Source organism: Gadus chalcogrammus, chromosome 18 (assembly GCF_026213295.1).
Source record: "Gadus chalcogrammus isolate NIFS_2021 chromosome 18, NIFS_Gcha_1.0, whole genome shotgun sequence".
Taxonomy (NCBI): Eukaryota; Metazoa; Chordata; class Actinopteri; order Gadiformes; family Gadidae; genus Gadus; species Gadus chalcogrammus.
Genome location: NC_079429.1, coordinates 1,966,354 through 1,993,400, shown reverse-complemented (window position 1 = coordinate 1,993,400; position 27,047 = coordinate 1,966,354). Strand labels below are relative to the sequence as shown.

At 47.7% G+C, this 27,047-nt stretch overlaps 5 protein-coding genes across 5 annotated transcripts; all 5 read right to left on the bottom strand.

Annotated features, from left to right (window-relative positions):
- Window positions 1-575: 575 nt before the first annotated feature.
- adprm (ADP-ribose/CDP-alcohol diphosphatase, manganese-dependent) lies at window positions 576-2,829 on the bottom strand. Its single transcript, XM_056577800.1, has 3 exons — window positions 1,998-2,829; window positions 1,757-1,879; window positions 576-1,604 (listed from the first exon to the last, which is right to left on the bottom strand). Exons 1-3 carry the CDS (start codon window positions 2,569-2,571, stop codon window positions 1,285-1,287), a joined length of 1,017 nt encoding a protein of 338 aa, XP_056433775.1. The 5' UTR covers window positions 2,572-2,829; the 3' UTR covers window positions 576-1,284.
- Window positions 2,830-3,505: 676 nt separating this feature from the next.
- Window positions 3,506-7,099, bottom strand: LOC130371910 (uncharacterized). Its single transcript, XM_056577783.1, has 4 exons — window positions 6,712-7,099; window positions 6,452-6,574; window positions 6,251-6,369; window positions 3,506-6,168 (listed from the first exon to the last, which is right to left on the bottom strand). Exons 1-4 carry the CDS (start codon window positions 6,971-6,973, stop codon window positions 3,979-3,981), a joined length of 2,694 nt encoding a protein of 897 aa, XP_056433758.1. The 5' UTR covers window positions 6,974-7,099; the 3' UTR covers window positions 3,506-3,978.
- A 3,839-nt stretch (window positions 7,100-10,938) lies between these two features.
- Window positions 10,939-14,179, bottom strand: LOC130371911 (uncharacterized). The gene is made up of 4 exons (XM_056577784.1): window positions 13,739-14,179; window positions 13,480-13,602; window positions 13,279-13,397; window positions 10,939-13,196 (listed from the first exon to the last, which is right to left on the bottom strand). The coding sequence occupies exons 1-4, from the start codon at window positions 13,998-14,000 to the stop codon at window positions 11,247-11,249; spliced, it is 2,454 nt and encodes an 817-aa protein (XP_056433759.1). The 5' UTR covers window positions 14,001-14,179; the 3' UTR covers window positions 10,939-11,246.
- A 3,781-nt stretch (window positions 14,180-17,960) lies between these two features.
- On the bottom strand, window positions 17,961-19,828 carry LOC130371727 (uncharacterized). Its single transcript, XM_056577587.1, has 5 exons — window positions 19,401-19,828; window positions 19,143-19,265; window positions 18,942-19,060; window positions 18,174-18,859; window positions 17,961-18,081 (listed from the first exon to the last, which is right to left on the bottom strand). The coding sequence occupies exons 1-5, from the start codon at window positions 19,660-19,662 to the stop codon at window positions 17,961-17,963; spliced, it is 1,311 nt and encodes a 436-aa protein (XP_056433562.1). The 5' UTR covers window positions 19,663-19,828.
- A 2,929-nt stretch (window positions 19,829-22,757) lies between these two features.
- On the bottom strand, window positions 22,758-25,409 carry LOC130371726 (uncharacterized). Its single transcript, XM_056577586.1, has 5 exons — window positions 24,979-25,409; window positions 24,719-24,841; window positions 24,518-24,636; window positions 23,327-24,435; window positions 22,758-22,773 (listed from the first exon to the last, which is right to left on the bottom strand). The coding sequence occupies exons 1-5, from the start codon at window positions 25,238-25,240 to the stop codon at window positions 22,758-22,760; spliced, it is 1,629 nt and encodes a 542-aa protein (XP_056433561.1). The 5' UTR covers window positions 25,241-25,409.
- Between the last annotated feature and the right edge of the window lie 1,638 nt (window positions 25,410-27,047).

Below are 27,047 nucleotides of genomic sequence, written 5' to 3'. Positions count from 1 at the left end.
TGGTTCGATCCACACTTCAGGATTAGCCCGTTTTGAGTACGGCATCCGGGTCCTTGAAGTATACTACTTTTCGCCGGATCTGAATTGGAACGTACTGCGTACTCAAATTTTGGCTATTAAGTACGGACAGTACGGGTATTGGAACACGGCACAGGTTCGAGCGTGTGCATGGGTTGAATTGCGTGTGTCTCACGCCGAATGCATGAGACATGAGAGCCCTGTACTTACGTGACACAAAGCACCGCAAACGTTCTCTCCCGCTTGAGATGACGTCTTTCTTTATAGGTTCATGGGTCTGATTCGCCGATTTCCCATGCTGATATCCCCGGAGATTCTCGGGCATCTTCGACAATTTGGCTATAGATAGTCTCATTACACGCTAAATAATATAATTATAGCCTAATTATATATAGCGTATACATATATATAGGCAATATATGTAATTAGGCAATATATATATGTATATACATATAGCATTTGTGGTTTTGGCATAAACATAACTAGGGTGCACTGTACTATCTGCGCACACCCTTTCTGAAGCCTCTCTCTCGCTCTCTCTCTCTCTCTCTCTCTCTGTCCCTCCCTCTCTCTCTTTCTCTCTCTCGTACCGTTTAGTTAATTGTCTTAGAACACTCCCATTCAGAATGCATTGGTTTACATTTCGTTCTGTGTAACACGCAAAAAGTCGGACTATCGTGCTCTGGAACACGCTTCAATAGATTAACGTTTGTGCGCAGGAGCACGCAATCGCGTGATACCGGGTTGTCTATTCACCCACTCTAACTGTAGGAGGTTGAGGTAGAAAAACAATGTTTTTGTGACTGTCAAAGTGAACTGAATGATTCAGATTGGTTGAAAAATACACACACACCGATTTTAGTTTCTCGATAATTATGGCTAATCCTTTTATCGAATATGTTGATGTTGATTTCTGCAACGTGATATTGTCCAATACGATCTCTGACCCAATGCAGTAGTGTCGCCTCTTTATTATATGCATTGAAAAACAATTGCACAATCCAATAACTCAAATTGTTTCACATTCAAGATTGTTCAAGTCACCCAAGATTGAATGTTTCAAAACACAATAAATATAAATAAAGGCTGTAGCCTTGCATATCAGTTCAAACAAATTCACGAAGCAGCACCTTGAATCTCCTTTCGGCGATCATAGCACACGACCGAACGTGCGCCACTCCCTTCCTGGTATATATTATCAATAAATCAAAATAAAATCTATGTTATTAAAGCATATTTGTATTGTGGACCTCTTCCCACAGAGTCTCACATGATCTGCGTTTCGTCCGGCGGCCACGTAAACAACAGCAGCCTGTCCGCCGTCCGTCCGCTCCCCTTCAGGAACATCCTGTCCTCGTACACCCAGACCGTCCCGGAGGCGTCACTGTCCGGGGGCGTCTCGATCACCCCCTCCAGGGTGAGGTGGTGCACGCCGGAGTCCCGGTCGTGGTGGTAGCCCCCGTTGTGGTCGTGGCCCGCCATGAAACACACCACGCAGCCGTGGGCCCCGATCAGCGCCAGGACGTCCTCCGAGTTCCAGGCCAGGCAGATGGGCTCGGTGGAGAGAGGGTGCACTGGGAGGTGGCCTGTTTGAAAACACACACACACACACACACACACACACACACACACACACACACACACACACACTTTCTAAGTTGTTCAGTTTTTATACTTTTATAAGGTGGGCATTTAGTGGTCATTAATTTTTCACCAACAAGCGAGTTGCATTACTTACTGACGATGAGGACTCTTTCCTCGTTCTTGTCGGACTGCGACAGCACTCCGTCCAGCCAGTTCAGTTGGTCTCTACTGAACCCTCCGTTGAACTTTACAAATTTACGCTTAATTCCTTCCTCGGCTGAATTGAAAAGACAACACGTTAACAGTTAAGCTCCCTTAGAACAAAGACACACTCTGGCATATAGGTCTCCAATGATCAAGACAACCGAAATAGAAAGTGTACACAGTACACACACCTGGGGGATGGTTGAGGTCCTCGTTGCTGTTGTGCTCTTTTAAAATATTCAGTGCATTGTTATACTGCACACTGGACACAGTCCTTCCCAGAACACTCACATCATAAGCATCCAGCACCACAATTTTGAACTTAGGAGTCGGGTTGAAATGGTAGGCATAGATGTCGCCTGTGTCGGGTCCCCCACCTCCGCTGTCACAGGGAGGCGAACTGTTCAGCTTGGACTTCATCAGCGTGTCCCTGCTGAAATTGTAAAACTCGTGATTTCCCCATACGTGGTGGACCTGGGCAGGACAGGTGCTCAGCTCCCTCATCACGGTGTCCAGGGCCTGGTCTGACGAGTCATGCTGCTTGTTGAAGCCGTCAATGATGTCCCCCAGCTGGAGGATGAAGCTGGGTTTAACAGCGGATCTCGACCAACTTTCACGGGCGTTCATGAGCAGCTGGAGGCTGCTTCTGTAGTAGCGTCTCTTTGTGCGGGTGTAGTTAAATCCGTCGTCGATGTCCGCGTATTGAATGTCGGCGATCACTCCGAATGTAAACAGTGGGGCATCCTCGATGGGACAACTTTCCATCGTTGCTCCAGTGTTGTGAATGGTGTTGCCCGACAGCTGTCTGTATGCAGGTCTGTAAAGAAAGCTGGCAACACTGTCTGAGTAGCCCTTTAATATATTGACATTTCGAAAGCAAGAAGCCAGCTCCGCCGTATAAATCGGCAGTGTAAAGTCAAAAGATAGTAGTTTTGCAGTCTGACGGAAATTCGATGTAAGTTCCGGCCGGTGTCAGTTTGTCATGAGAAGCAACCTTTAGCGCGTTAAATGCGCATACACACAAAACCAGCGCAACACAGGAGCCTGAAGGAGAACTAGCCTACGTGGTGTTTTGCACTTACACTTTTAATACGAACACCATAGGAGGCAATTATCTAATTCATGTAGGCCAACAGCTTATAGACTGATGCAGGATGATAATGCTCACTGTTTTTCCAAAATTATATTTCTGTCCAGGAGGAACTGTATCCTGTCGGAAGATTGGAAGCCCAAAAAAAAATCGTACAAATTATATAAGTAAATAATGAGCTAAAAAGTCTAAATTATACTTTCCAAAATCGAAATAATCCTAATGAGAAAATATATTGTAAATATAACATTAACAGCAGTGTTTGATTTGATTGGCCGCAACTATGGACAGATTAAAATTACCTTTACATATCCAACATTAACAAGAGTCACATGTAATAGTAACTAGTTATTTACGATTTATTGTCGTTGGCATGATTTGGCCACCGAGATGGGAGAAGGCAGAAAACTTAATTTCATATTTCCGACCAATTATCTCATAATTATGGTAAGCGATCTAATTCAGTGGCAGCAGTTTCGACTTTACTTTCTCGGGTGCGGGTAAACGTTTCCAAGCTCCAATCAAAGACGCATTACACTTTAGGATTGTGGGTAGGGGAATGAGTCCAATTTCTCACTATAAATTTGTTTTTTATTGTCTCAAAACCTGCTCACGATGACCCATGACTAGCTAAGGTTTAAGGACATCTTATGTTCCTATTTGAGGGCCATGTATTCTGCTATAGGACGCAGTACTAGTCGTTTCAGCTGGGTGGCCGTTCAGCTTTCCAGATGTCCATCTACATAAGGATGTCATCACAAAACCCCCCGTCCCAATCATTACATTTGCACAATTTCTGTAACCGACCTCCTATCTGCTCAACTGTAAATTAAAGAATTTCAAAACTAAAGAATATTGTCTGAAAGTGATATGCCAGGCAAAGTAAACCAAGTCAAGTAGCATACACCTTGAACTGCCCTGAAGACTGACGACAATGAATTTACGAAGCTTTGAAAGTCTTTATTGACAGAATACTTAAAGGCTTTAGCTTGGAAAGAGGTGCAGCAAGTAAAAGGTAGTACAAATGGTCCAAGGGGAAGGGCTACGGTGAAGTTATGTTGGTTCCATGGTGATTGCCACTGTCAGACTGGTGGATAGTTTAATTGAGGGCTGTAGAATTGCTGGGGATAATGTTCAAAATTAGCAGTTTTAGGATCGATAGGTGATGGCTTCTTAATTAACCAGGGAGGAATCTCAAACCACTGTTGGAACTGAACGGGCCAACGAGCTGTAGGGTTAGGAGAAAGCAGGTGAAAAGCAAGTTTTGGAGAAGCAGGTGAAGGATGAGTCGTCGTGGGCTCCGGTGTCGTCGGCGGCGGCGTGTGCTCCGGTGTCGTCGGCGGCAACCAGGGCTCCGGTGTCGTCGGCGGCAGCCAGGGCTCCGGTGTCGTCGGCGGCAGCCAGGGCTCCGGTGTCGTCGGCGGCAGCCAGGGCTCCGCTTTCGCCGGCGGCAGCCAGGGCTCCGGTGTCGTCGGCCCTGGCGTAGTTGGCGGCTGCGTGGGCTCCGGTGTCGTCGGCGGCGGCGTGTGCTCCGGTGTCGTCGGCGGCGGCGGCGTGGGCTCCGGTGTCGTCGGCGGCGGCGTGGGCTCCGGTGTCGTCGGCGGCGGCGTGGGCTCCGGTGTCGTCGGCGGCGGCGTGGGCTCCGGTGTCGTAGAGAGGCGAGTCTTGGATGGCTCTTGATGCACTTGTTGTCCATATGGATAATAGTTGAAGGGAGGCATCATAAGCCACTGGTTGTATGGATAGGGCAAGTTAACTGGTTTAGGGGACAGTTTGGCTGGTAGCTCTTTGGGTGGTGTTGGCGGTGTCGTCGTGGGCTCTTGTGTAGTAGGGAGGTCAGTCATGGATGGCTCTTGATGCACTTGTTGTCCATATGGATAATTGTGGAAGGGCGGCATCATAGCCCACTGTTTCTGTGGATACGACGAGACACCTGGATCTCCTCCCGGCTGAACATTTGTGCTTGGATTTCGTGCTGGCATGTAGGGATATACTACTTGTCCATATGGATAGTCTTTGAAGGGAGGCATCATAGCCCACTGGTTGTATGGATAGGGCAAGGCAGCTGGTTTAGGGGACATTTTTGCTGGCAGCTCTTTGGGTGGTGTAGTCGTGGGCTCTTGTGTAGTAGAGAGCTCAGTCTCGGCTGGCTCTTGATGCACTACATGTTGTCCATATGGATAGTGTTGGAAGGGAGGCATCATAGCCCACTGGTACTGTGGATGGGGATAGCCAGCTGGTTTAGAAGCAGGTGGAATATTTGCAGGTGGGCTCTTTGCTGGCTGCTCCTTGGGTGGCGTTGGCGGTGTAGTCGTGGGCTCTTGGGTGGTAGGGAGGTCAGTCATGGATAGCTCTTGATGCACTTGTTGTCCATATGGATAATAGTTGAAGGGAGGCATCATAGCCCACTGGTTGTATGGATAGGGCAAGGCAGCTGGTTTAGGGGACATTTTTGCTGGCAGCTCTTTGGGTGGCATTGGCGTCGTGGGCTCTTGTGTAGTAGGCAGGTCCGTCTCGGCTGGCTCTTGATGCACCACATGTTGTCCATATGGATAGTGTTTGAAGGGAGGCATCATAGCCCACTGGTACTGTGGATGGGGATAGCCAGCTGGTTTAGAAGCAGGTGGGCTTTTTGCTGGCTGCTCCTTGGGTGGTGTTGGCGATGTCGTCGTGGGTTCTTGTGTAGTAGGGAGGTCAGGCATGGATGGCTCTTGATGCACTACATGTTGTCCATATGGATAATAGTTGAAGGGAGGCATCATAGCCCACTGGTTGTATGGATAGGGCAAGGCAGCTGGTTTAGGGGACATTTTTGCTGGCAGCTCTTTGGGTGGCATTGGCGTCGTGGGCTCTTGTGTAGTAGGGAGGTCCGTCTCGGCTGGCTCTTGATGCACCACTTGTTGTCCATATGGATAGTGTTTGAAGGGAGGCATCATAGCCCACTGGTACTGTGGATGGGGATAGCCAGCTGGTTTAGAAGCAGGTGGGCTTTTTGCTGGCTGCTCCTTGGGTGGTGTTGGCGATGTAGTCGTGGGTTCTTGTGTAGTAGGGAGGTCAGTCATGGATGGCTCTTGATGCACTTGTTGTCCATATGGATAATAGTTGAAGGGAGGCCTCATAGCCCACTGGTTGTATGGATAGGGCAAGGCAGCTGGTTTAGGAGACATTTGTCGACTTGGAGACATAGGTGGTGCTGGATGCATTTCTTTTATGGGGCATGAGAGCATTAAATGCCTTCTTTGCCAAAGCATTGGTAGGATGTAGCGTCCGTCCTGTTTAGAAAATAAATCCATGTTATTTGGACCATTAGAAAAAGGATAAAGCAAGTGTCAGGTCAACACCAATTCATATTACCTCTTGCATCATTGTACAGCCGTCATATGAAGCCACCATTACAAGCATTGCATTGTTTCGACTGATTGAGTAGCCACAGGTTTCAGGGAGCTGAGTCAAGGGAAGCGACTTGGCGTTTTCTGGAAAGACCACAGTTCAATACATAACTATTCTAGGCAATGGCTTTCTAACATGTAGTTTAAGTGTGCAGTACAATCTCACTTTGGACCAGTTGCAACTGTGACGCTTCTGGCTCTCTTGCTACGAGCTTCATCTGGTAAGCACCACATTGAACTGACAGCTCCATGTGCTTCCATTGTACACTGGGATCATCTTGGAACCACCCTTTAAACAAAGCGGATAAATGGGATTGAAGATCTTATTTACACAGGCACACACACTTATGGAATCAAGACAAATAACTAGATATTTCACTCACAATAAACAAAAGTTAATTAAGCTATACAAACAATGGTTCATACCGGACGAGTCTTTTTGATAACCGATGGCATCTTCTGCAGAGGAGGTAACATTCCAGTTGGCATGTATACTTGTTGGCAGACCAGTTCGCCCCTTCTCAAAGAAGTTACCAAACAGAATCTTTCCTTCATGACCATTTTCTCTATTTCTGCCAAGTGCTTTTCTCAAATTGTACGACTGTGTCAGGGGTGCTAAACAGACTAGCAGAAACGCTGAAGTGAAGCTCCAACTACGCCACGGTGTAGCCTTCCCTTTGTGTGCCATAGTGCTAAATCAAAGTGCTAACTCACAGTGCTACACCATAGTGCTACACCACACTACTATTCCTTCTACTGGTGCTGTTGCTTCTTCTACTATCAAGTGACTGCAGGCTAGACACATCTTTATTGTTTTTACACGGCTGTAGTAATTAGGAAATCGACCAATCGGCTGATCGAAAGGCCTTTTTCACAGCAGGGTAAACACAGGTGAACCTGATCACATTGATTATGGTCCCGATATCATGGCCCCGTCCAACCTATATGAGGGCTGGAATTGATTAGTCTTTTATTCTTACTATGGTAGCTAGTTAGCTCTACATGCTAAGGAAAAGTGCTTCAAATCTTCCTTTCTTATATCCTTTATCATAGGATGCACAATTATTTTACACATGGACACTTTAAAATAGTACCTTGAACCTTTATGTGATTCATTGATTGATTGTTGTGGTACCGTTACAACCCACCACAGCAGAACAGTACAAAACTCTCCTTTTGCTGTCTTTTGTTTAAAGGGGTTTGGGGGGTTCATATATAAGAGTTCGGTGGACGTGAGTTGTCAACAGTGCCAGATGGGACTGAAGATAGAGGTCCCCCCATGCCAAAATAGATAACACCAGTGGCGTCTTTGCATTAGGGGCCAGTGGGGCACGGCCCCACCAGAGAACGCTGCCGTGCAGGGCACGATTATACTTTTCTTTTTTTTTTCAAAAATGTCATTGAGCATGAGTTAATAATACATTAATTGTTAATAATTAATTACATGTCCGCAGTTTTAATTTGATGAACGCAATTGTTGTAGTGTAGTAGTTGTGTATGAAATAGTTCGTTGCTCCGTCTCGTCTGTTCCGCTCGGTGGGGTACAGCCGAGATGGCCCCGTCTGCTGCAGTGTAGAAAACTGGTGCTGTTGCGCGAGCAAGCGCGTGCGCAGCGCCCGCTTCTGTTTCGGCGGTGGGGCCAGAAGTTTAGTGCCCCAAAGCTCTTCTCATTGGCTGATTTGTAGAAAGGGCGGGGTTTACGGCGGGAGCCGATCAGATCTTGCTAGCTGGCTAACGTAGTTACTGTTACAGTTACTGTTACAGTAAATAACAACAAATGGACGTTTCATTCATTAAATGATGAATCGTGTTGAGTATCTGTCTCATGTGAGATTTAGCACTTGAACAGAAGTTGGAGATAAAACGTTTGGGACCACATCGCCCGACGGATTTAATCATTATTCAAGAGGGAAAGGACAAGAATAGATCGTTCAACCAGGAGTGGTTCAAGCGGAAAAAAATGCTTGTGTTTCACCTCAGCCACACAAAGGAGACCAGACAGCACTGTCCTTAAAGCACAGGTAATTACCATCTTAGCCCAAACTTACTTACATTTTCACCCAGGATTATCCAGGTCTGAATAGGCAACCACTCTATCAGGCTAGATTCATTGTTAATTGTACAGTATGGTGGCCTGCAAACTTAATGCAACTTAAACCATACTTCTTCTTTTTTTGGTATATTGTGAGTGGTGGCTTGTATATTGATTGCTGTGTAAAGGGTGTGCGCCTTTGTGTTTTTATTGTTGCCACGTTGTTGTTTTCTTGAGTTTTGATATTGTGAGATCTTGAACGCTGCCATTTGGTGGTGCTATTGCTATAATAGCCTAATATATGTGGTCAGATTCGCGTTTGAGTGATGGCATTATTCAGCTGCAATTTTGGTCCCCTCTGTCACTTGCTACTGCTTTTTTTGTGATGGTAGTAATATGTGGTATTTCTGGATTGCGTTATAATATTTTCCTCAGGGGGCCCCACCAGAGTTTCCAAACCAAAATCGCCACTGGATAACACTCACCATCACAGATGCTCATGAAGACCATTGAATGGCTCGAAGTTGTGTAATGGCTGAGTTGATTGGGTGTGAAACATTTCAACATTTCAAGAAATGAGGGGTAGTTTGGGAATTCCATTTAAAATGCATGTTTTTACATGGTTATGCAGAGAAAGGTAAAGTGTAAAACAACGGTGCTTGGGAATTTAAGAGGGATATTTTCTAACTCCTCGACTGGCCCGCCTAGCCCCTATACTTAGTTCCTTAGCCCTGGAATGTATGTTTGATATATATTTGACCACCTTCCCAGGCGAAGCGTTTACCCACAGTAAAAACTTTTAGTGTAGATTTGTTCATCTTTGACCTGGTTACAGGGCTTTTATTAAGTGCCACATGGAGTTTCTCACACACCTAGGTACTGATTCTAGCATCCGTCACCAGTTGGATGTTTGCTTACTTTATTTAGAACAACGACGCTAGAGCCAAGACAAACCAACATGAGTGCATTCAAGTTTACATTTATTAACTTGATCAACTCATCAGCACTCATCCCTTTCCTCTAACGTTGAGGTGAAGATGGGTCAGACCGTTGTTTCTGGACCTCCAGAGGTCAGTTCCAGTTTCCTGGCTGGTTGGTTCCCGGGCTGGCTGGTTGGTTGGGTTGGTTCCCCGGCTGGCTGGTTCGATCCCTGGCTGGCTGGCTCATTCCTTGGCTGGCTGGTTGGTTCCCGGTCTGGCTGGCTGGTTGGTTCCAGGGCTGGTTTGTTCCCGGTTTGGCTGGTTCCCTTGCTGGCTGGTTGGTTCCCAAGCTGGTTGGATCCCTGGCTGGTTGGTACCCGGGCTGGTTGGATCCCTGGCTGGTTAGTTCCCTGGCTGGTTGGTTCCCAGGCTGGTTGGATCCCTGGCTGGTTGGTTCCCGGGCTGGTTGGATCCCTGGCTGGTTGGTTCCCTGGCTGGTTGGTTCCCGGGCTGGTTTGTTCCCGGGCTGGTTGGTTCCCGGGCTGGTTGGATCCCTGGCTGGTTTGTTCCCTGGCTGGCTGGTTGGTTAGCCCCCTCAACGGCTTGTTCCCTGGCTGGTTGATTCCAAGGTGGGTTTGTTTGGGCTGGTTTCCTGGCTGGCTGGTTGATTCCCTGGCTGGTTGGTTGGTTGGGGTGGTTTCTTCTATGGCCGGTTCCCTCGATGGTTGGGTGGTTGATTGGTTGGGTGGGATGGTTCCCTCGATGGTTGGTCTGTTGATTGGTTGGGATGGTTCTAAGGTTGGTTCCCTGGGTTCTCAGATTTGTTTAATGCTTTTTGTGGGGATTTGGTTCTTGGCAGAGCTGGAATCAAGATCAAATCAGTCCTCTTTTACATGTCAAGTACAAATTGATTAATTGTCTCATAAAACCTGCTCCTGATGGCCAATGGAGAATAAGGACTGTTCGTATTCCAACCGTGACACTGGATGAATGGTCATGCTCCCCAGAGGGAATAAAACACATGAATCTAGGCTGGCAATAGCATTGAGAACATCTGGATTAGGTGTGGAACAGAAATCGATCTGGATAAGGATGTCACCACAAAAGACCCTGTCCCAATCATTACATTTGCCAAATTTGTGTAACCGACTTACCTATCTGCTCTATTATAAATCATATCCAAAGAATATTGTCTGAAAATGAGCATATACCAGGCAATATAAACCTAACCAACCTAGTGTAGCAAGCCTGTGGGTGTGGGGTTTCCACGCCACCAAGTTGGACAGATAACGACACAACACACGGAGAGCAGTTCAAAGGGATGGTTTATTTACCTAGTAGACTAAACCCCCAGGGTGGGAAACGGGTCTTCCACCTCCTCTAGGATACCGTCCGTAATAAGTGCAACACTTTCCACCTCTTTCTCCAAGGCCGTACCGCGCTTCCAGGCGATCACACAGATCCTGCCTGTAGTGTGCTAGCCTTCCTGGTTCACATAGCCCTCGCTTCCCATTGTGGTAGCCTGCCTGTCTTTTACCTGCAAGCACTCCCACTGTATGACCTTCAGGCCTGCCTCATAAAGGAAGTCCATGTATGGCTTGGGGGTGGAGCAAGCAGGTCTCCAGACCTACCACTCCCCTCACTCCTCCCTGCCACACTAGTCAAGTAGCATACAGCTTGAACTATCCATTGCCCTGAAGAAAGACTGACCACAATGAATTTACAAAGCTTTATTGACAAAATACTTGAAAGCTTTAGCCTGGATAGAGGTGCATCAAGTAGCAGGTAGTGCAAGTGGACATATGGGAAGGGCTACGGAGAAGTTACTCTGGTTCCATGGTGGCCAGTCAAGGTTGGCGGTCGAAGACTGGTGGATAGTGGAATTGAGGGCTGTAGAATTGTTAGGGATAATGTACAAAAATTAGTGGGGGGGACGAAGGGGGTGGCTCCGGTGTCAAGGGCTCCATTGTAGTAGAGTGACCAGTCTTGGATGGCTCTTGATGCACTACTTATTGTCCATATGGATAATTGTGGAAGGGCGGCATCATAGCCCACTGGTCCTGTGGATAGGGATAGCCAGCTGGTTTAGGGGACATTTTTGCTGGCAGCTCATTGGGTGGTGTTGGCGGTGTCGTCGTGGGCTCTTGTGTAGTAGAGAGCTCAGTCTCGGCTGGCTCTTGATGCACTACATGTTGTCCATATGGATAGTGTTGGAAGGGAGGCATCATAGCCCACTGGTACTGTGGATGGGGATAGCCAGCTGGTTTAGAAGCAGGTGGGCTTTTTGCTGGCTGCTCCTTGGGTGGTGTTGGCGGTGTCGTCGTGGGCTCTTGTGTAGTAGTGAGCTCAGTCTCGGCTGGCTCTTGATGCACTACATGTTGTCCATATGGATAGTGTTGGAAGGGAGGCATCATAGCCCACTGGTACTGTGGATGGGGATAGCCAGCTGGTTTAGAAGCAGGTGGAATATTTGCAGGTGGGCCCTTTGCTGGCTGCTCCTTGGGTGGCGTTGGCGGTGTAGTCGTGGGCTCTTGGGTGGTGTTGGGTGGTGTTGGCGGTGTCGTCGTGGGCTCATGTGTAGTAGAGAGCTCAGTCTCGGCTGGCTCTTGATGCACTACATGTTGTCCATATGGATAGTGTTGGAAGGGAGGCATCATAGCCCACTGGTACTGTGGATAGCCAGCTGGTTTAGAAGCAGGTGGGCTTTTTGCTGGCTGCTCCTTGGGTGGTGTTGGCGGTGTCGTCGTGGGCTCTTGTGTAGTAGAGAGCTCAGTCTCGGCTGGCTCTTGAAGCACTACATGTTGTCCATTTGGATAGTGTTGGAAGGGAGGCATCATATGCCACTGGTACTGTGGATGGGGATAGCCAGCTGGTTTAGAAGCAGGTGGGCTTTTTGCTGGCTGCTTCTTGGGTGGTGTTGGCGATGTCGTCGTGGGTTCTTGTGTAGTAGGGAGGTCAGTCATGGATGGCTCTTGATGCACTTGTTGTCCATATGGATAATAGTTGAAGGGAGGCATCATAGCCCACTGGTTGTATGGATAGGGCAAGGCAGCTGGTTTAGGGGACATTTTTGCTGGCAGCTCTTTGGGTGGTGTTGGCGGTGTCGTCGTGGGCTCTTGTGTAGTAGAGAGCTCAGTCTCGGCTGGCTCTTGATGCACCACATGTTGTCCATATGGATAGTGTTGGAAGAGAGGCATCATAGCCCACTGGTACTGTGGATGGGGATAGCCAGCTGGTTTAGAAGCAGGTGGAATATTTGCAGGTGGGCTTTTTGCTGGCTGCTCCTTGGGTGGCGTTGGCGGTGTAGTCGTGGGCTCTTGGGTGGTGTTGGGTGGTGTTGGCGGTGTTGTCGTGGGCTCTTGTGTAGTAGGGAGGTCCGTCTCGGCTGGCTCTTGATGCACTACATGTTGTCCATATGGATAGTGTTGGAAGGGAGGCATCATATGCCACTGGTACTCTGGATGGGGATAGCCAGCAGGTTTAGAAGCAGGTGGGCTTTTTGCTGGCTGCTCCTTGGGTGGTGTTGGCGATGTCGTCGTGGGTTCTTGTGTAGTAGGGAGATCAGTCATGGATGGCTCTTGATGCACTTGTTGTCCATATGGATAATAGTTGAAGGGAGGCATCATAGCCCACTGGTTGTATGGATAGGGCAAGGCAGCTGGTTTAGGGGACATTTTTGCTGGCAGCTTTTTGGGTGGTGTTGGCGATGTCGTCGTGGGTTCTTGTGTAGTAGGGAGGTCAGTCTCGGCTGGCTCTTGATGCACTACTTGTTGTCCATATGGATAGTGTTTGAAGGGAGGCCTCATAGCCCACTGGTTGTATGTATAGGACAAGGCAGCTGGTTTAGGGGACATTTGTCGACTTGGAGACATAGGTGGTGCTGGATGCATTTCTTTTATGGGGCATGAGAGCATTATATGCCTTCTTTGCCAAAGCATTGGTAGGATGTAGCGTCCGTCCTGTTTAGAAAATAAACCCATGTTATTTGGACCATTAGAAAAAGGATAAAGCAAGTGTCAGGTCAACACCAATTCATATTACCTCTTGCATCATTGTACAGCCGTCATATGAAGCCACCATTACAAGCATTACATTGTTTCGACTGATTGAGTAGCCACAGGTTTCAGGGAGCTGAGTCAAGGGAAGCGACTTGGCGTTTTCTGGAAAGACCACAGTTCAATACATAACTATTCTAGGCAATGGCTTTCTAACATGTAGTTTAAGTGTGCAGTACAATCTCACTTTGGACCAGTTGCAACTGTGACGCTTCTGGCTCCCTTGCTACGAGCTTCATCTGGTAAGCACCACATTGAACTGACAGCTCCAAGTGCTTCCATTGTACACTGGGATCATCTTGGAACCACCCTTTAAACAAAGCGGATGAATGGGATTGAAGATCTTATTTACATAGGCACACACACTTATGGAATCAAGACAAATAACTAGATATTTCATCACAATAAACAAAAGCTAATTAAGCTATACAAACAATGGTTCATACCGGACGAGTCTTTTTGATAACCGACGGCATCTTCTGCAGAGGAGGTAACATTCCAGTTGGCATGTATACTTGTTGGCAGACCAGTTCGCCCCTTCTCAAAGAAGTTACCAAACAGAATCTTTCCTTCATGACCATTTTCTCTATTTCTGCCAAGTGCTTTTCTCAAATTGTACGACTTCGTCAGGGGTGCTAAACAGACTAGCAGAAACGCTGAAGTGAAGCTCCAACTACGCCACGGTGTAGCCTTCCCTTTGTGTGCCATAGTGCTAAACCAAAGTGCTAAACCAAAGTGCTAAATCACAGTGCTACACCATAGTGCTACACCACACTACTATTACTACTACTGGTGCTGCTGCTTCTTCTACTATCAAGTGACTGCAGGCTAGACACATCTTTATTGTTTTTACACGGCTGTAGTAATTAGGAAATCGACCAATCGGCTGATCGAAAGGCCTTTTTCACAGCAGGGTAAACACAGGTGAACCTGATCACATTGATTATGGTCCCGATATCATGGCCCCGGCCAACCTATATGAGGGCTGGAATTGATTAGTCTTTTATTCTTACTACGGTAGCTAGTTAGCTCTACATGCTAAGGAAAAGTGCTTCAAATCTTCCTTTCTTATATCCTTTATCATAGGATGCACAATTATTTTACACATGGACACTTTAAAATGGTACCTTGAACCTTTATGTGATTCATTGATTGATTGTTGTGGTACTGTTACGACCCACCACAGCAGAACAGTACAAAACGCTCCTTTTGCGGTCTTTTGTTTAAAGGGGTTTGGGGGGTTCATATATAAGAGTTCGGTGGACGTGAGTTGTCAACAGTGCCAGATGGGACTGAAGATAGAGGTCCCCCCATGCCAAAATAGATAACACTCACCATCACAGATGCTCATGAAGACCATTGAATGGCTCGAAGTTGTGTAATGGCTGAGTTGATTGGGTGTGAAACATTTCAACATTTCAAGAAATGAGGGGTAGTTTGGGAATTATATTTAAAATGCATGTTTTTACATGGTTATGCAGAGAAAGGTAAAGTGTAAAACAACGGTGCTTGGGAATTTGAGAGGGATATTTTCTAACTCCTCGACTGGCCCGCCTAGCCCCTATACTTAGTTCCTTAGCCCTTGAATGTATGTTTGATATATATTTGACCACATTCCCAGGCGAAGCGTTTACCCACAGTAAAAACTTTTAGTGTAGATTTGTTCATCTTTGACCTGGTTACAGGGCTTTTATTAATAATAATAATAATAATAATACATTTAATTTAGAGGCGCCTTTCAAAACACCCAAGGTCACCAAGTGCCACATGGAGTTTCTCACACACCTGGGTACTGATTCTAGCATCCGTTACCAGTTGGATGTTTGCTTACTTTATTTAGAACAACGACGCTAGAGCCAAGACAAACCAACATGAGTTCATTCAAGTTTACATTTATTAACTTGATCAACTCATCAGCACTCATCCCTTTCCTCTAACGTTGAGGTGAAGATGGGTCAGACCGTTGTTTCTGGACCTCCAGAGGTCAGTTCCAGTTTCCTGGCTGGTTGGTTCTCGGGCTGGCTGGTTGGTTGGGTTGGTTCCCCGGCTGGATGGTTCGATCCCTGGCTGGCTGGTTCATTCCTTGGCTGGCTGGTTGGTTCCCGGTCTGGCTGGCTGGTTGGTTCCCGGGCTGGTTTGTTCCCGGTTTGGCTGGTTCCCTTGCTGGCTGGTTGGTTCCCAAGCTGGTTGGATCCCAAGCTGGTTGGTTCCCTGGCTGGTTGGATCCCTGGCTGGTTGGTTCCCTGTCTGGTTGGTTCCCAAGCTGGTTGGATCCCTGGCTGGTTGGTTCCCGGGCTGGTTGGATCCCTGGCTGGTTGGTTCCCGGGCTGGTTGGATCCCTGGCTGGTTGGTTCCCGGGCTGGTTGGATCCCTGGCTGGTTTGTTCCCTGGCTGGCTGGTTGGTTAGCCCCCTCAACGGCTTGTTCCCTGGCTGGTTGATTCCAAGGCGGGTTTGTTTGGGCTGGTTTCCTGGCTGGCTGGTTGATTCCCTGGCTGGTTGGTTGGTTGGGGTGGTTTCTTCTATGGTTGGTTCCCTCGATGGTTGGGTGGTTGGGTGGGATGGTTCCCTCGATGGTTGGGTGGTTGATTGGTTGGGTGGGATGGTTCCCTCGATGGTTGGTCTGTTGATTGGTTGGGATGGTTCTAAGGTTGGTTCCCTGGGTTCTCAGAGATTTGTTTAATGCTTTTTGTGGGGATTTGGTTCTTGGCAGAGCTGGAATCAAGATCAAATCAGTCCTCTTTTACATGTCAAGTACAAATTGATTAATTGTCTCATAAAACCTGCTCCTGATGGCCAATGGAGAATAAGGACTTTGTATTCCAACCGTGACACTGGATGAATGGTCATGCTCCCCAGAGGGAATAAAACACATGAATCTAGGCTGGCAATAGCATTGAGAACATCTGGATTAGGTGTGGAACAGAAATCGATCTGGATAAGGATGTCACAAGAGACCCTGTCCCAATCATTACATTTGCCAAATTTGTGTAACCGACTTACCTATCTGCTCCATTATAAATCATATCCAAAGAATATTGTCTGAAAATGAGCATATACCAGGCAATATAAACCTAACCAACCTAGTGGAGCAAGCCTGTGGGTGTGGGGTTTCCACGCCACCAAGTTGGACAGATAACGACACAACACACGGAGAGCAGTTCAAAGGGATGGTTTATTTACCTAGTAAACTAAACCCCCAGGGTGGGAAACGGGTCTTCCACCTCCTCTAGGATACCGTCCGTAATAAGTGCAACACTTTCCACCTCTTTCTCCAAGGCCGTACCGCGCTTCCAGGCGATCACACAGATCCTGCCTGTAGTGTGCTAGCCTTCCTGGTTCACACAGCCCTCGCTTCCCCTTGTGGTAGCCTGCTCTGCCTTTTACCTGCAAGCACTCCCACTGTATGACCTTCAGGCCTGCCTCGTAAAGGGGAGGAAGTCCATGTATGGCTTGGGGGTGGAGCAAGCAGGTCGCCAGACCTACCACTCCCCTCACTCCTCCCTGCCACACTAGTCAAGTAGCATACAGCTTGAACTATCCATTGCCCTGAAGAAAGACTGACCACAATGAATTTACAAAGCTTTATTGACAAAATACTTGAAAGCTTTAGCCTGGATAGAGGTGCATCAAGTAACAGGGAGTGCAAGTGGACATATGGGAAGGGCTACGGAGAAGTTATTCTGGTTCCATGGTGGCCAGTCAAGGTTGGCGGTCGAAGACTGGTGGATAGTGGAATTGAGGGCTATAGAATTGTTAGGGATAATGTACAAAAATTAGTGGGGGGGGACGAAGGGGGTGGCTCCGGTGTCAAGGGCTCCATTGTAGTAGAGTGACCAGTCTTGGATGGCTCTTGATGCACTACTTATTGTCCATATGGATAATTGTGGAAGGGCGGCATCATAGCCCACTGGTCCTGTGGATGGGGATAGCCAGCTGGTTTAGGGGACATTTTTGCTGGCAGCTCATTGGGTGGTGTTGGCGGTGTCGTCGTGGGCTCTTCTGTAGTAGAGAGCTCAGTCTCGGCTGGCTCTTGATGCACTACATGTTGTCCATATGGATAGTGTTGGAAGGGAGGCATCATAGCCCACTGGTACTGTGGATGGGGATAGCCAGCTGGTTTAGAAGCAGGTGGGCTTTTTGCTGGCTGCTCCTTGGGTGGTGTTGGCGGTGTCGTCGTGGGCTCTTGTGTAGTAGAGAGCTCAGTCTCGGCTGGCTCTTGATGAACTACATGTTGTCCATATGGATAGTGTTGGAAGGGAGGCATCATAGCCCACTGGTACTGTGGATGGGGATAGCCAGCTGGTTTAGAAGCAGGTGGGCTTTTTGCTGGCTGCTCCTTGGGTGGTGTTGGCGATGTCGTCGTGGGCTCTTGTGTAGTAGGGAGGTCAGTCATGGATGGCTCTTGATGCACTTGTTGTCCATATGGATAATAGTTGAAGGGAGGCATCATAGCCCACTGGTTGTATGGATAGGGCAAGGCAGCTGGTTTAGGGGACATTTTTGCTGCCAGCTCTTTGGGTGGTGTTGGCGATGTAGTCGTGGGCTCTTGTGTAGTAGAGAGCTCAGTCTCGGCTGGCTCTTGATGCACTACATGTTGTCCATATGGATAGTGTTGGAAGGGAGGCATCATAGCCCACTGGTACTGTGGATGGGGATAGCCAGCTGGTTTAGAAGCAGGTGGAATATTTGCAGGTGGGCTTTTTGCTGGCTGCTCCTTGGGTGGCGTTGGTGGTGTAGTCGTGGGCTCTTGGGTGGTGTTGGGTGGTGTTGGCGGTGTTGTCGTGGGCTCTTGTGTAGTAGAGAGCTCAGTCTCGGATGGCTCTTGATGCACTACATGTTGTCCATATGGATAGTGTTGGAAGGGAGGCATCATAGCCCACTGGTACTGTGGATGGGGATAGCCAGCTGGTTTAGAAGCAGGTGGGCTTTTTGCTGGCTGCTCCTTGGGTGGTGTTGGCGGTGTCGTCGTGGGTTCTTGTGTAGTAGGGAGGTCAGTCATGGATGGCTCTTGATGCACTTGTTGTCCATATGGATAATAGTTGAAGGGAGGCATCATAGCCCACTGGTTGTATGGATAGGGCAAGGCAGCTGGTTTAGGAGACATTTTTGCTGGCAGCTCTTTGGGTGGTGTTGGCGATGTCGTCGTGGGTTCTTGTGTAGTAGGGAGGTCAGTCTCGGCTGGCTCTTGATGCACTTGTTGTCCATATGGATAGTGTTTGAAGGGAGGCCTCATAGCCCACTGGTTGTATGGATAGGGCAAGGCAGCTGGTTTAGGGGACATTTTTGCTGGCAGCTCTTTGGGTGGTGTTGGCGATGTCGTCGTGGGTTCTTGTGTAGTAGGGAGGTCAGTCTCGGCTGGCTCTTGATGCACTACTTGTTGTCCATATGGATAGTGTTTGAAGGGAGGCCTCATAGCCCACTGGTTGTATGTATAGGACAAGGCAGCTGGTTTAGGAGACATTTGTCGACTTGGAGACATAGGTGGTGCTGGATGCATTTCTTTTATGGGGCATGAGAGCATTATATGCCTTCTTTGCCAAAGCATTGGTAGGATGTAGCGTCCGTCCTGTTTAGAAAATAAACCCATGTTATTTGGACCATTAGAAAAAGGATAAAGCAAGTGTCAGGTCAACACCAATTCATATTACCTCTTGCATCATTGTACAGCCGTCATATGAAGCCACCATTACAAGCATTACATTGTTTCCACTGATTGAGTAGCCACAGGTTTCAGGGAGCTGAGTCAAGGGAAGCGACTTGGCGTTTTCTGGAAAGACCACAGTTCAATACATAACTATTCTAGGCAATGGCTTTCTAACATGTAGTTTAAGTGTGCAGTACAATCTCACTTTGGACCAGTTGCAACTGTGACGCTTCTGGCTCCCTTGCTACGAGCTTCATCTGGTAAGCACCACATTGAACTGACAGCTCCAAGTGCTTCCATTGTACACTGGGATCATCTTGGAACCACCCTTTAAACAAAGCGGATAAATGGGATTGAAGATCTTATTTACACAGGCACACACACACTTATGGAATCAAGACAAATAACTAGATATTTCACTCACAATAAACAAGTTAATTAAGCAATAAACGATGCACCGTACCGGACGAGTCTTTTTGATAACCGATGGCATCTTCTGCAGAGGAGGTAACATTCCAGTTGGCATGTATACTTGTTGGCAGACCAGTTCGCCCCTTCTCAAAGAAGTTACCAAACAGAATCTTTCCTTCATGACCATTTTCTCTATTTCTGCCAAGTGCTTTTCTCAAATTGTACGACTGTGTCAGGGGTGCTAAACAGACTAGCAGAAACGCTGAAGTGAAGCTCCAACTACGCCACGGTGTAGCCTTCCCTTTGTGTGCCATAGTGCTAAATCAAAGTGCTAAATCAAAGTGCTAACTCACAGTGCTACACCATAGTGCTACACCATAGTGCTACACCATAGTGCTACACCATAGTGCTACACCACACTACTATTACTACTACTGGTGCTGTTGCTTCTTCTACTATCAAGTGACTGCAGGCTAGACACATCTTTATTGTTTTTACACGGCTGTAGTAATTAGGAAATCGACCAATCGGCTGATCGAAAGGCCTTTTTCACAGCAGGGTAAACACAGGTGAACCTGATCACATTGATTATGGTCCCGATATCATGGCCCCGTCCAACCTATATGAGGGCTGGAATTGATTAGTCTTTTATTCTTACTACGGTAGCTAGTTAGCTCTACATGCTAAGGAAAAGTGCTTCAAATCTTCCTTTCTTATATCCTTTATCATAGGATGCACAATTATTTTACACATGGACACTTTAAAATGGTACCTTGAACCTTTATGTGATTCATTGATTGATTGTTGTGGTACTGTTACAACCACCACAGCAGAACAGTACAAAACTCTCCTTTTGCTGTCTTTTGTTTAAAGGGGTTTGGGGGGTTCATGTATAAGAGTTCGGTGGATGTGAGTTGTCAACAGTGCCAGATGGGACTGAAGATAGAGGTCCCCCCATGCCAAAATAGATAACACTCACCATCACAGATGCTCATGAAGACCATTGAATGGCTCGAAGTTGTGTAATGGCTGAGTTGATTGAGTGTGAAACATTTCAACATTTCAAGAAATGAGGGGTAGTTTGGGAATTACATTTAAAATGCATGTTTTTACATGGTTATGCAGAGAAAGGTAAAGTGTAAAACAACGGTGCTTGGGAATTTGAGAGGGATATTTTCTAACTCCTCGACTGGCCCGCCTAGCCCCTATACTTAGTTCCTTAGCCCTGGAATGTATGTTTGATATATATTTGACCACATTCCCATGCGAAGCGTTTTCCCACAGTAAAAACTTTTAGTGTAGATTTGTTCATCTTTGACCTGGTTACAGGGCTTTTATTAAGTGCCTCATGGAGTTTCTCACACACCTAGGTACTGATTCTAGCATCCGTTACCAGTTGGATGTTTGCTTACTTTATTTAGAACAACGACGCTAGAGCCAAGACAAACCAACATGAGTGCATTCAAGTTTACATTTATTAACTTGATCAACTCATCAGCACTCATCCCTTTCCTCTAACGTTGAGGTGAAGATGGGTCAGACCGTTGTTTCTGGACCTCCAGAGGTCAGTTCCAGTTTCCTGGCTGGTTGGTTCCCGGGCTGGCTGGTTGGTTGGGTTGGTTCCCCGGCTGGCTGGTTCGATCCCTGGCTGGCTGGTTCATTCCTTGGCTGGCTGGTTGGTTCCCGGGCTGGCTGGCTGGTTGGTTCCCGGGCTGGTTTGTTCCCGGTTTGGCTGGTTCCCTGGCTGGCTGGTTGGTTCCCAAGCTGGTTGGTTCCCTGGCTGGTTGGATCCCTGGCTGGTTGGTTCCCTGTCTGGTTGGTTCCCAAGCTGGTTGGATCCCTGGCTGTTTGGATCCCTGGCTGGTTGGTTCCCGGGCTGGTTGGTTCCCGGGCTGGTTGGTTCCCGGGCTGGTTGGATCCCTGGCTGGTTTGTTCCCTGGCTGGCTGGTTGGTTAGCCCCCTCAACGGCTTGTTCCCTGGCTGGTTGATTCCAAGGCGGGTTTGTTTGGGCTGGTTTCCTGGCTGGCTGGTTGATTCCCTGGCTGGTTGGTTGGTTGGAATGGTTTCTTCTATGGTCGGTACCCTCGATGGTTGGGTGGTTGGGTGGGATGGTTCCCTCGATGGTTGGTCTGTTGGTTGGTTGGGATGGTTCTAAGGTTGGTTCCCTGGGTTCTCAGAGATTTGTTTAATGCTTTTTTTGGGGATTTGGTTCTTGGCAGAGCTGGAATCAAGATCAAATCATAGTCCTCTTTTACATGTCAAGTAAAAATTGATTAATTGTCTCATAAAACCTGCTCCTGATGGCCAATGGAGAATAAGGACTGTTCGTATTCCAACCGTGACACTGGAGGAATGGTCATGCTCCCCAGAGGGAATAAAACACATGAATCTAGGCTGGCAATAGCATTGAGAACATCTGGATTAGGTGTGGAACAGAAATCGATCTGGATAAGGATGTCACCACAAAAGACCCTGTCCCAATCATTACATTTGCCAAATTTGTGTAACCGACTTACCCATCTGCTCTATTATAAATCATATCCAATGAATATTGTCTGAAAATGAGCATATACCAGGCAATATAAACCTAACCAACCTAGTGTAGCAAGCCTGTGGGTGTGGGGTTTCCACGCCACCAAGTTGGACAGATAACGACACAACACACGGAGAGCAGTTCAGAGGGATGGTTTATTTACCTAGTAAACTAAACCCCCAGGGTGGGAAACGGGTCTTCCACCTCCTCTAGGATACCGTCCGTAATAAGTGCAACACTTTCCACCTCTTTCTCCAAGGCCGTACCGCGCTTCCAGGCGATCACACAGATCCTGCCTGTAGTGTGCTAGCCTTCCTGGTTCACAGCCCTCGCTTCCCATTGTGGTAGCCTGCCCGTCTTTTACCTGCAAGCACTCCCACTGTATGACCTTCAGGCCTGCCTCATAAAGGGGAGGAAGTCCATGTATGGCTTGGGGGTGGAGCAAGCAGGTCGCCAGACCTACCACTCCCCTCACTCCTCCCTGCCACACTAGTCAAGTAGCATACAGCTTGAACTATCCATTGCCCTGAAGAAAGACTGACCACAATGAATTTACAAAGCTTTATTGACAAAATACTTGAAAGCTTTAACCTGGATAGAGGTGCATCAAGTAGCAGGTAGTGCAAGTGGACATATGGGAAGGGCTACGGAGAAGTTACTCTGGTTCCATGGTGGCCAGTCAAGGTTGGCGGTCGAAGACTGGTGGATAGTGGAATTGAGGGCTGTAGAATTGTTAGGGATAATGTACAAAAATGAGTGGGGGGGACGAAGGGGGTGGCTCCGGTGTCAAGGGCTCCATTGTAGTAGAGTGACCAGTCTTGGATGGCTCTTGATGCACTACTTATTGTCCATATGGATAATTGTGGAAGGGCGGCATCATAGCCCACTGGTCCTGTGGATGGGGATAGCCAGCTGGTTTAGGGGACATTTTTGCTGGCAGCTCATTGGGTGGTGTTGGCGGTGTCGTCGTGGGCTCTTGTGTAGTAGAGAGCTCAGTCTCGGCTGGCTCTTGATGCACTACATGTTGTCCATATGGATAGTGTTGGAAGGGAGGCATCATAGCCCACTGGTACTGTGGATGGGGATAGCCAGCTGGTTTAGAAGCAGGTGGGCTTTTTGCTGGCTGCTCCTTGGGTGGTGTTGGCGGTGTCGTAGTGGGCTCTTGTGTAGTAGTGAGCTCAGTCTCGGCTGGCTCTTGATGCACTACATGTTGTCCATATGGATAGTGTTGGAAGGGAGGCATCATAGCCCACTGGTACTGTGGATGGGGATAGCCAGCTGGTTTAGAAGCAGGTGGAATATTTGCTGGCTGCTCCTTGGGTGGTGTTGGCGGTGTCGTCGTGGGCTCTTGTGTAGTAGAGAGCTCAGTCTCGGCTGGCTCTTGAAGCACTACATGTTGTCCATTTGGATAGTGTTGGAAGGGAGGCATCATATGCCACTGGTACTGTGGATGGGGATAGCCAGCTGGTTTAGAAGCAGGTGGGCTTTTTGCTGGCTGCTTCTTGGGTGGTGTTGGCGATGTCGTCGTGGGTTCTTGTGTAGTAGGGAGGTCAGTCATGGATGGCTCTTGATGCACTTGTTGTCCATATGGATAATAGTTGAAGGGAGGCATCATAGCCCACTGGTTGTATGGATAGGGCAAGGCAGCTGGTTTAGGGGACATTTTTGCTGGCAGCTCTTTGGGTGGTGTTGGCGGTGTCGTCGTGGGCTCTTGTGTAGTAGAGAGCTCAGTCTCGGCTGGCTCTTGATGCACCACATGTTGTCCATATGGATAGTGTTGGAAGAGAGGCATCATAGCCCACTGGTACTGTGGATGGGGATAGCCAGCTGGTTTAGAAGCAGGTGGAATATTTGCAGGTGGGCTTTTTGCTGGCTGCTCCTTGGGTGGCGTTGGCGGTGTAGTCGTGGGCTCTTGGGTGGTGTTGGGTGGTGTTGGCGGTGTTGTCGTGGGCTCTTGTGTAGTAGGGAGGTCCGTCTCGGCTGGCTCTTGATGCACTACATGTTGTCCATATGGATAGTGTTGGAAGGGAGGCATCATATGCCACTGGTACTCTGGATGGGGATAGCCAGCAGGTTTAGAAGCAGGTGGGCTTTTTGCTGGCTGCTCCTTGGGTGGTGTTGGCGATGTCGTCTTGGGTTCTTGTGTAGTAGGGAGATCAGTCATGGATGGCTCTTGATGCACTTGTTGTCCATATGGATAATAGTTGAAGGGAGGCATCATAGCCCACTGGTTGTATGGATAGGGCAAGGCAGCTGGTTTAGGGGACATTTTTGCTGGCAGCTCTTTGGGTGGTGTTGGCGATGTCGTCGTGGGTTCTTGTGTAGTAGGGAGGTCAGTCTCGGCTGGCTCTTGATGCACTACTTGTTGTCCATATGGATAATAGTTGAAGGGAGGCCTCATAGCCCACTGGTTGTATGGATAGGGCAAGGCAGCTGGTTTAGGGGACATTTGTCGACTTGGAGACATAGGTGGTGCTGGATGCATTTCTTTTATGGGGCATGAGAGCATTATATGCCTTCTTTGCCAAAGCATTGGTAGGATGTAGCGTCCGTCCTGTTTAGAAAATAAACCCATGTTATTTGGACCATTAGAAAAAGGATAAAGCAAGTGTCAGGTCAACACCAATTCATATTACCTCTTGCATCATTGTACAGCCGTCATATGAAGCCACCATTACAAGCATTACATTGTTTCGACTGATTGAGTAGCCACAGGTTTCAGGGAGCTGAGTCAAGGGAAGCGACTTGGCGTTTTCTGGAAAGACCACAGTTCAATACATAACTATTCTAGGCAATGGCTTTCTAACATGTAGTTTAAGTGTGCAGTACAATCTCACTTTGGACCAGTTGCAACTGTGACGCTTCTGGCTCCCTTGCTACGAGCTTCATCTGGTAAGCACCACATTGAACTGACAGCTCCAAGTGCTTCCATTGTACACTGGGATCATCTTGGAACCACCCTTTAAACAAAGCGGATGAATGGGATTGAAGATCTTATTTACACAGGCACACACACTTATGGAATCAAGACAAATAACTAGATATTTCACTCACAATAAACAAAAGCTAATTAAGCTATACAAACAATGGTTCATACCGGACGAGTCTTTTTGATAACCGACGGCATCTTCTGCAGAGGAGGTAACATTCCAGTTGGCATGTATACTTGTTGGCAGACCAGTTCGCCCCTTCTCAAAGAAGTTACCAAACAGAATCTTTCCTTCATGACCATTTTCTCTATTTCTGCCAAGTGCTTTTCTCAAATTGTACGACTTCGTCAGGGGTGCTAAACAGACTAGCAGAAACGCTGAAGTGAAGCTCCAACTACGCCACGGTGTAGCCTTCCCTTTGTGTGCCATAGTGCTAAACCAAAGTGCTAAACCAAAGTGCTAAATCACAGTGCTACACCATAGTGCTACACCACACTACTATTACTACTACTGGTGCTGCTGCTTCTTCTACTATCAAGTGACTGCAGGCTAGACACATCTTTATTGTTTTTACACGGCTGTAGTAATTAGGAAATCGACCAATCGGCTGATCGAAAGGCCTTTTTCACAGCAGGGTAAACACAGGTGAACCTGATCACATTGATTATGGTCCCGATATCATGGCCCCGGCCAACCTATATGAGGGCTGGAATTGATTAGTCTTTTATTCTTACTACGGTAGCTAGTTAGCTCTACATGCTAAGGAAAAGTGCTTCAAATCTTCCTTTCTTATATCCTTTATCATAGGATGCACAATTATTTTACACATGGACACTTTAAAATGGTACCTTGAACCTTTATGTGATTCATTGATTGATTGTTGTGGTACTGTTACGACCCACCACAGCAGAACAGTACAAAACGCTCCTTTTGCGGTCTTTTGTTTAAAGGGGTTTGGGGGGTTCATATATAAGAGTTCGGTGGACGTGAGTTATCAACAGTGCCAGATGGGACTGAAGATAGAGGTCCCCCCATGCCAAAATAGATAACACTCACCATCACAGATGCTCATGAAGACCATTGAATGGCTCGAAGTTGTGTAATGGCTGAGTTGATTGGGTGTGAAACATTTCAACATTTCAAGAAATGAGGGGTAGTTTGGGAATTATATTTAAAATGCATGTTTTTACATGGTTATGCAGAGAAAGGTAAAGTGTAAAACAACGGTGCTTGGGAATTTGAGAGGGATATTTTCTAACTCCTCGACTGGCCCGCCTAGCCCCTATACTTAGTTCCTTAGCCCTGGAATGTATGTTTGATATATATTTGACCACATTCCCAGGCGAAGCGTTTACCCACAGTAAAAACTTTTAGTGTAGATTTGTTCATCTTTGACCTGGTTACAGGGCTTTTATTAATAATAATAATAATAATAATACATTTAATTTAGAGGCGCCTTTCAAAACACCCAAGGTCACCAAGTGCCACATGGAGTTTCTCACACACCTAGGTACTGATTCTAGCATCCGTTACCAGTTGGATGTTTGCTTACTTTATTTAGAACAACGACGCTAGAGCCAAGACAAACCATCATGAGTTCATTCAAGTTTACATTTATTAACTTGATCAACTCATCAGCACTCATCCCTTTCCTCTAACGTTGAGGTGAAGATGGGTCAGACCGTTGTTTCTGGACCTCCAGAGGTCAGTTCCAGTTTCCTGGCTGGTTGGTTCCCGGGCTGGCTGGTTGGTTGGGTTGGTTCCCCGGCTGGCTGGTTCGATCCCTGGCTGGCTGGTTCATTCCTTGGCTGGCTGGTTGGTTCCCGGTCTGGCTGGCTGGTTGGTTCCCGGGCTGGTTTGTTCCCGGTTTGGCTGGTTCCCTTGCTGGCTGGTTGGTTCCCAAGCTGGTTGGTTCCCTGGCTGGTTGGATCCCTGGCTGGTTGGTTCCCTGTCTGGTTGGTTCCCAAGCTGGTTGGATCCCTGGCTGGTTGGTTCCCGGGCTGGTTGGATCCCTGGCTGGTTGGTTCCCGGGCTGGTTGGATCCCTGGCTGGTTGGTTCCCGGGCTGGTTGGATCCCTGGCTGGTTTGTTCCCTGGCTGGCTGGTTGGTTAGCCCCCTCAACGGCTTGTTCCCTGGCTGGTTGATTCCAAGGCGGGTTTGTTTGGGCTGGTTTCCTGGCTGGCTGGTTGATTCCCTGGCTGGTTGGTTGGTTGGGGTGGTTTCTTCTATGGTTGGT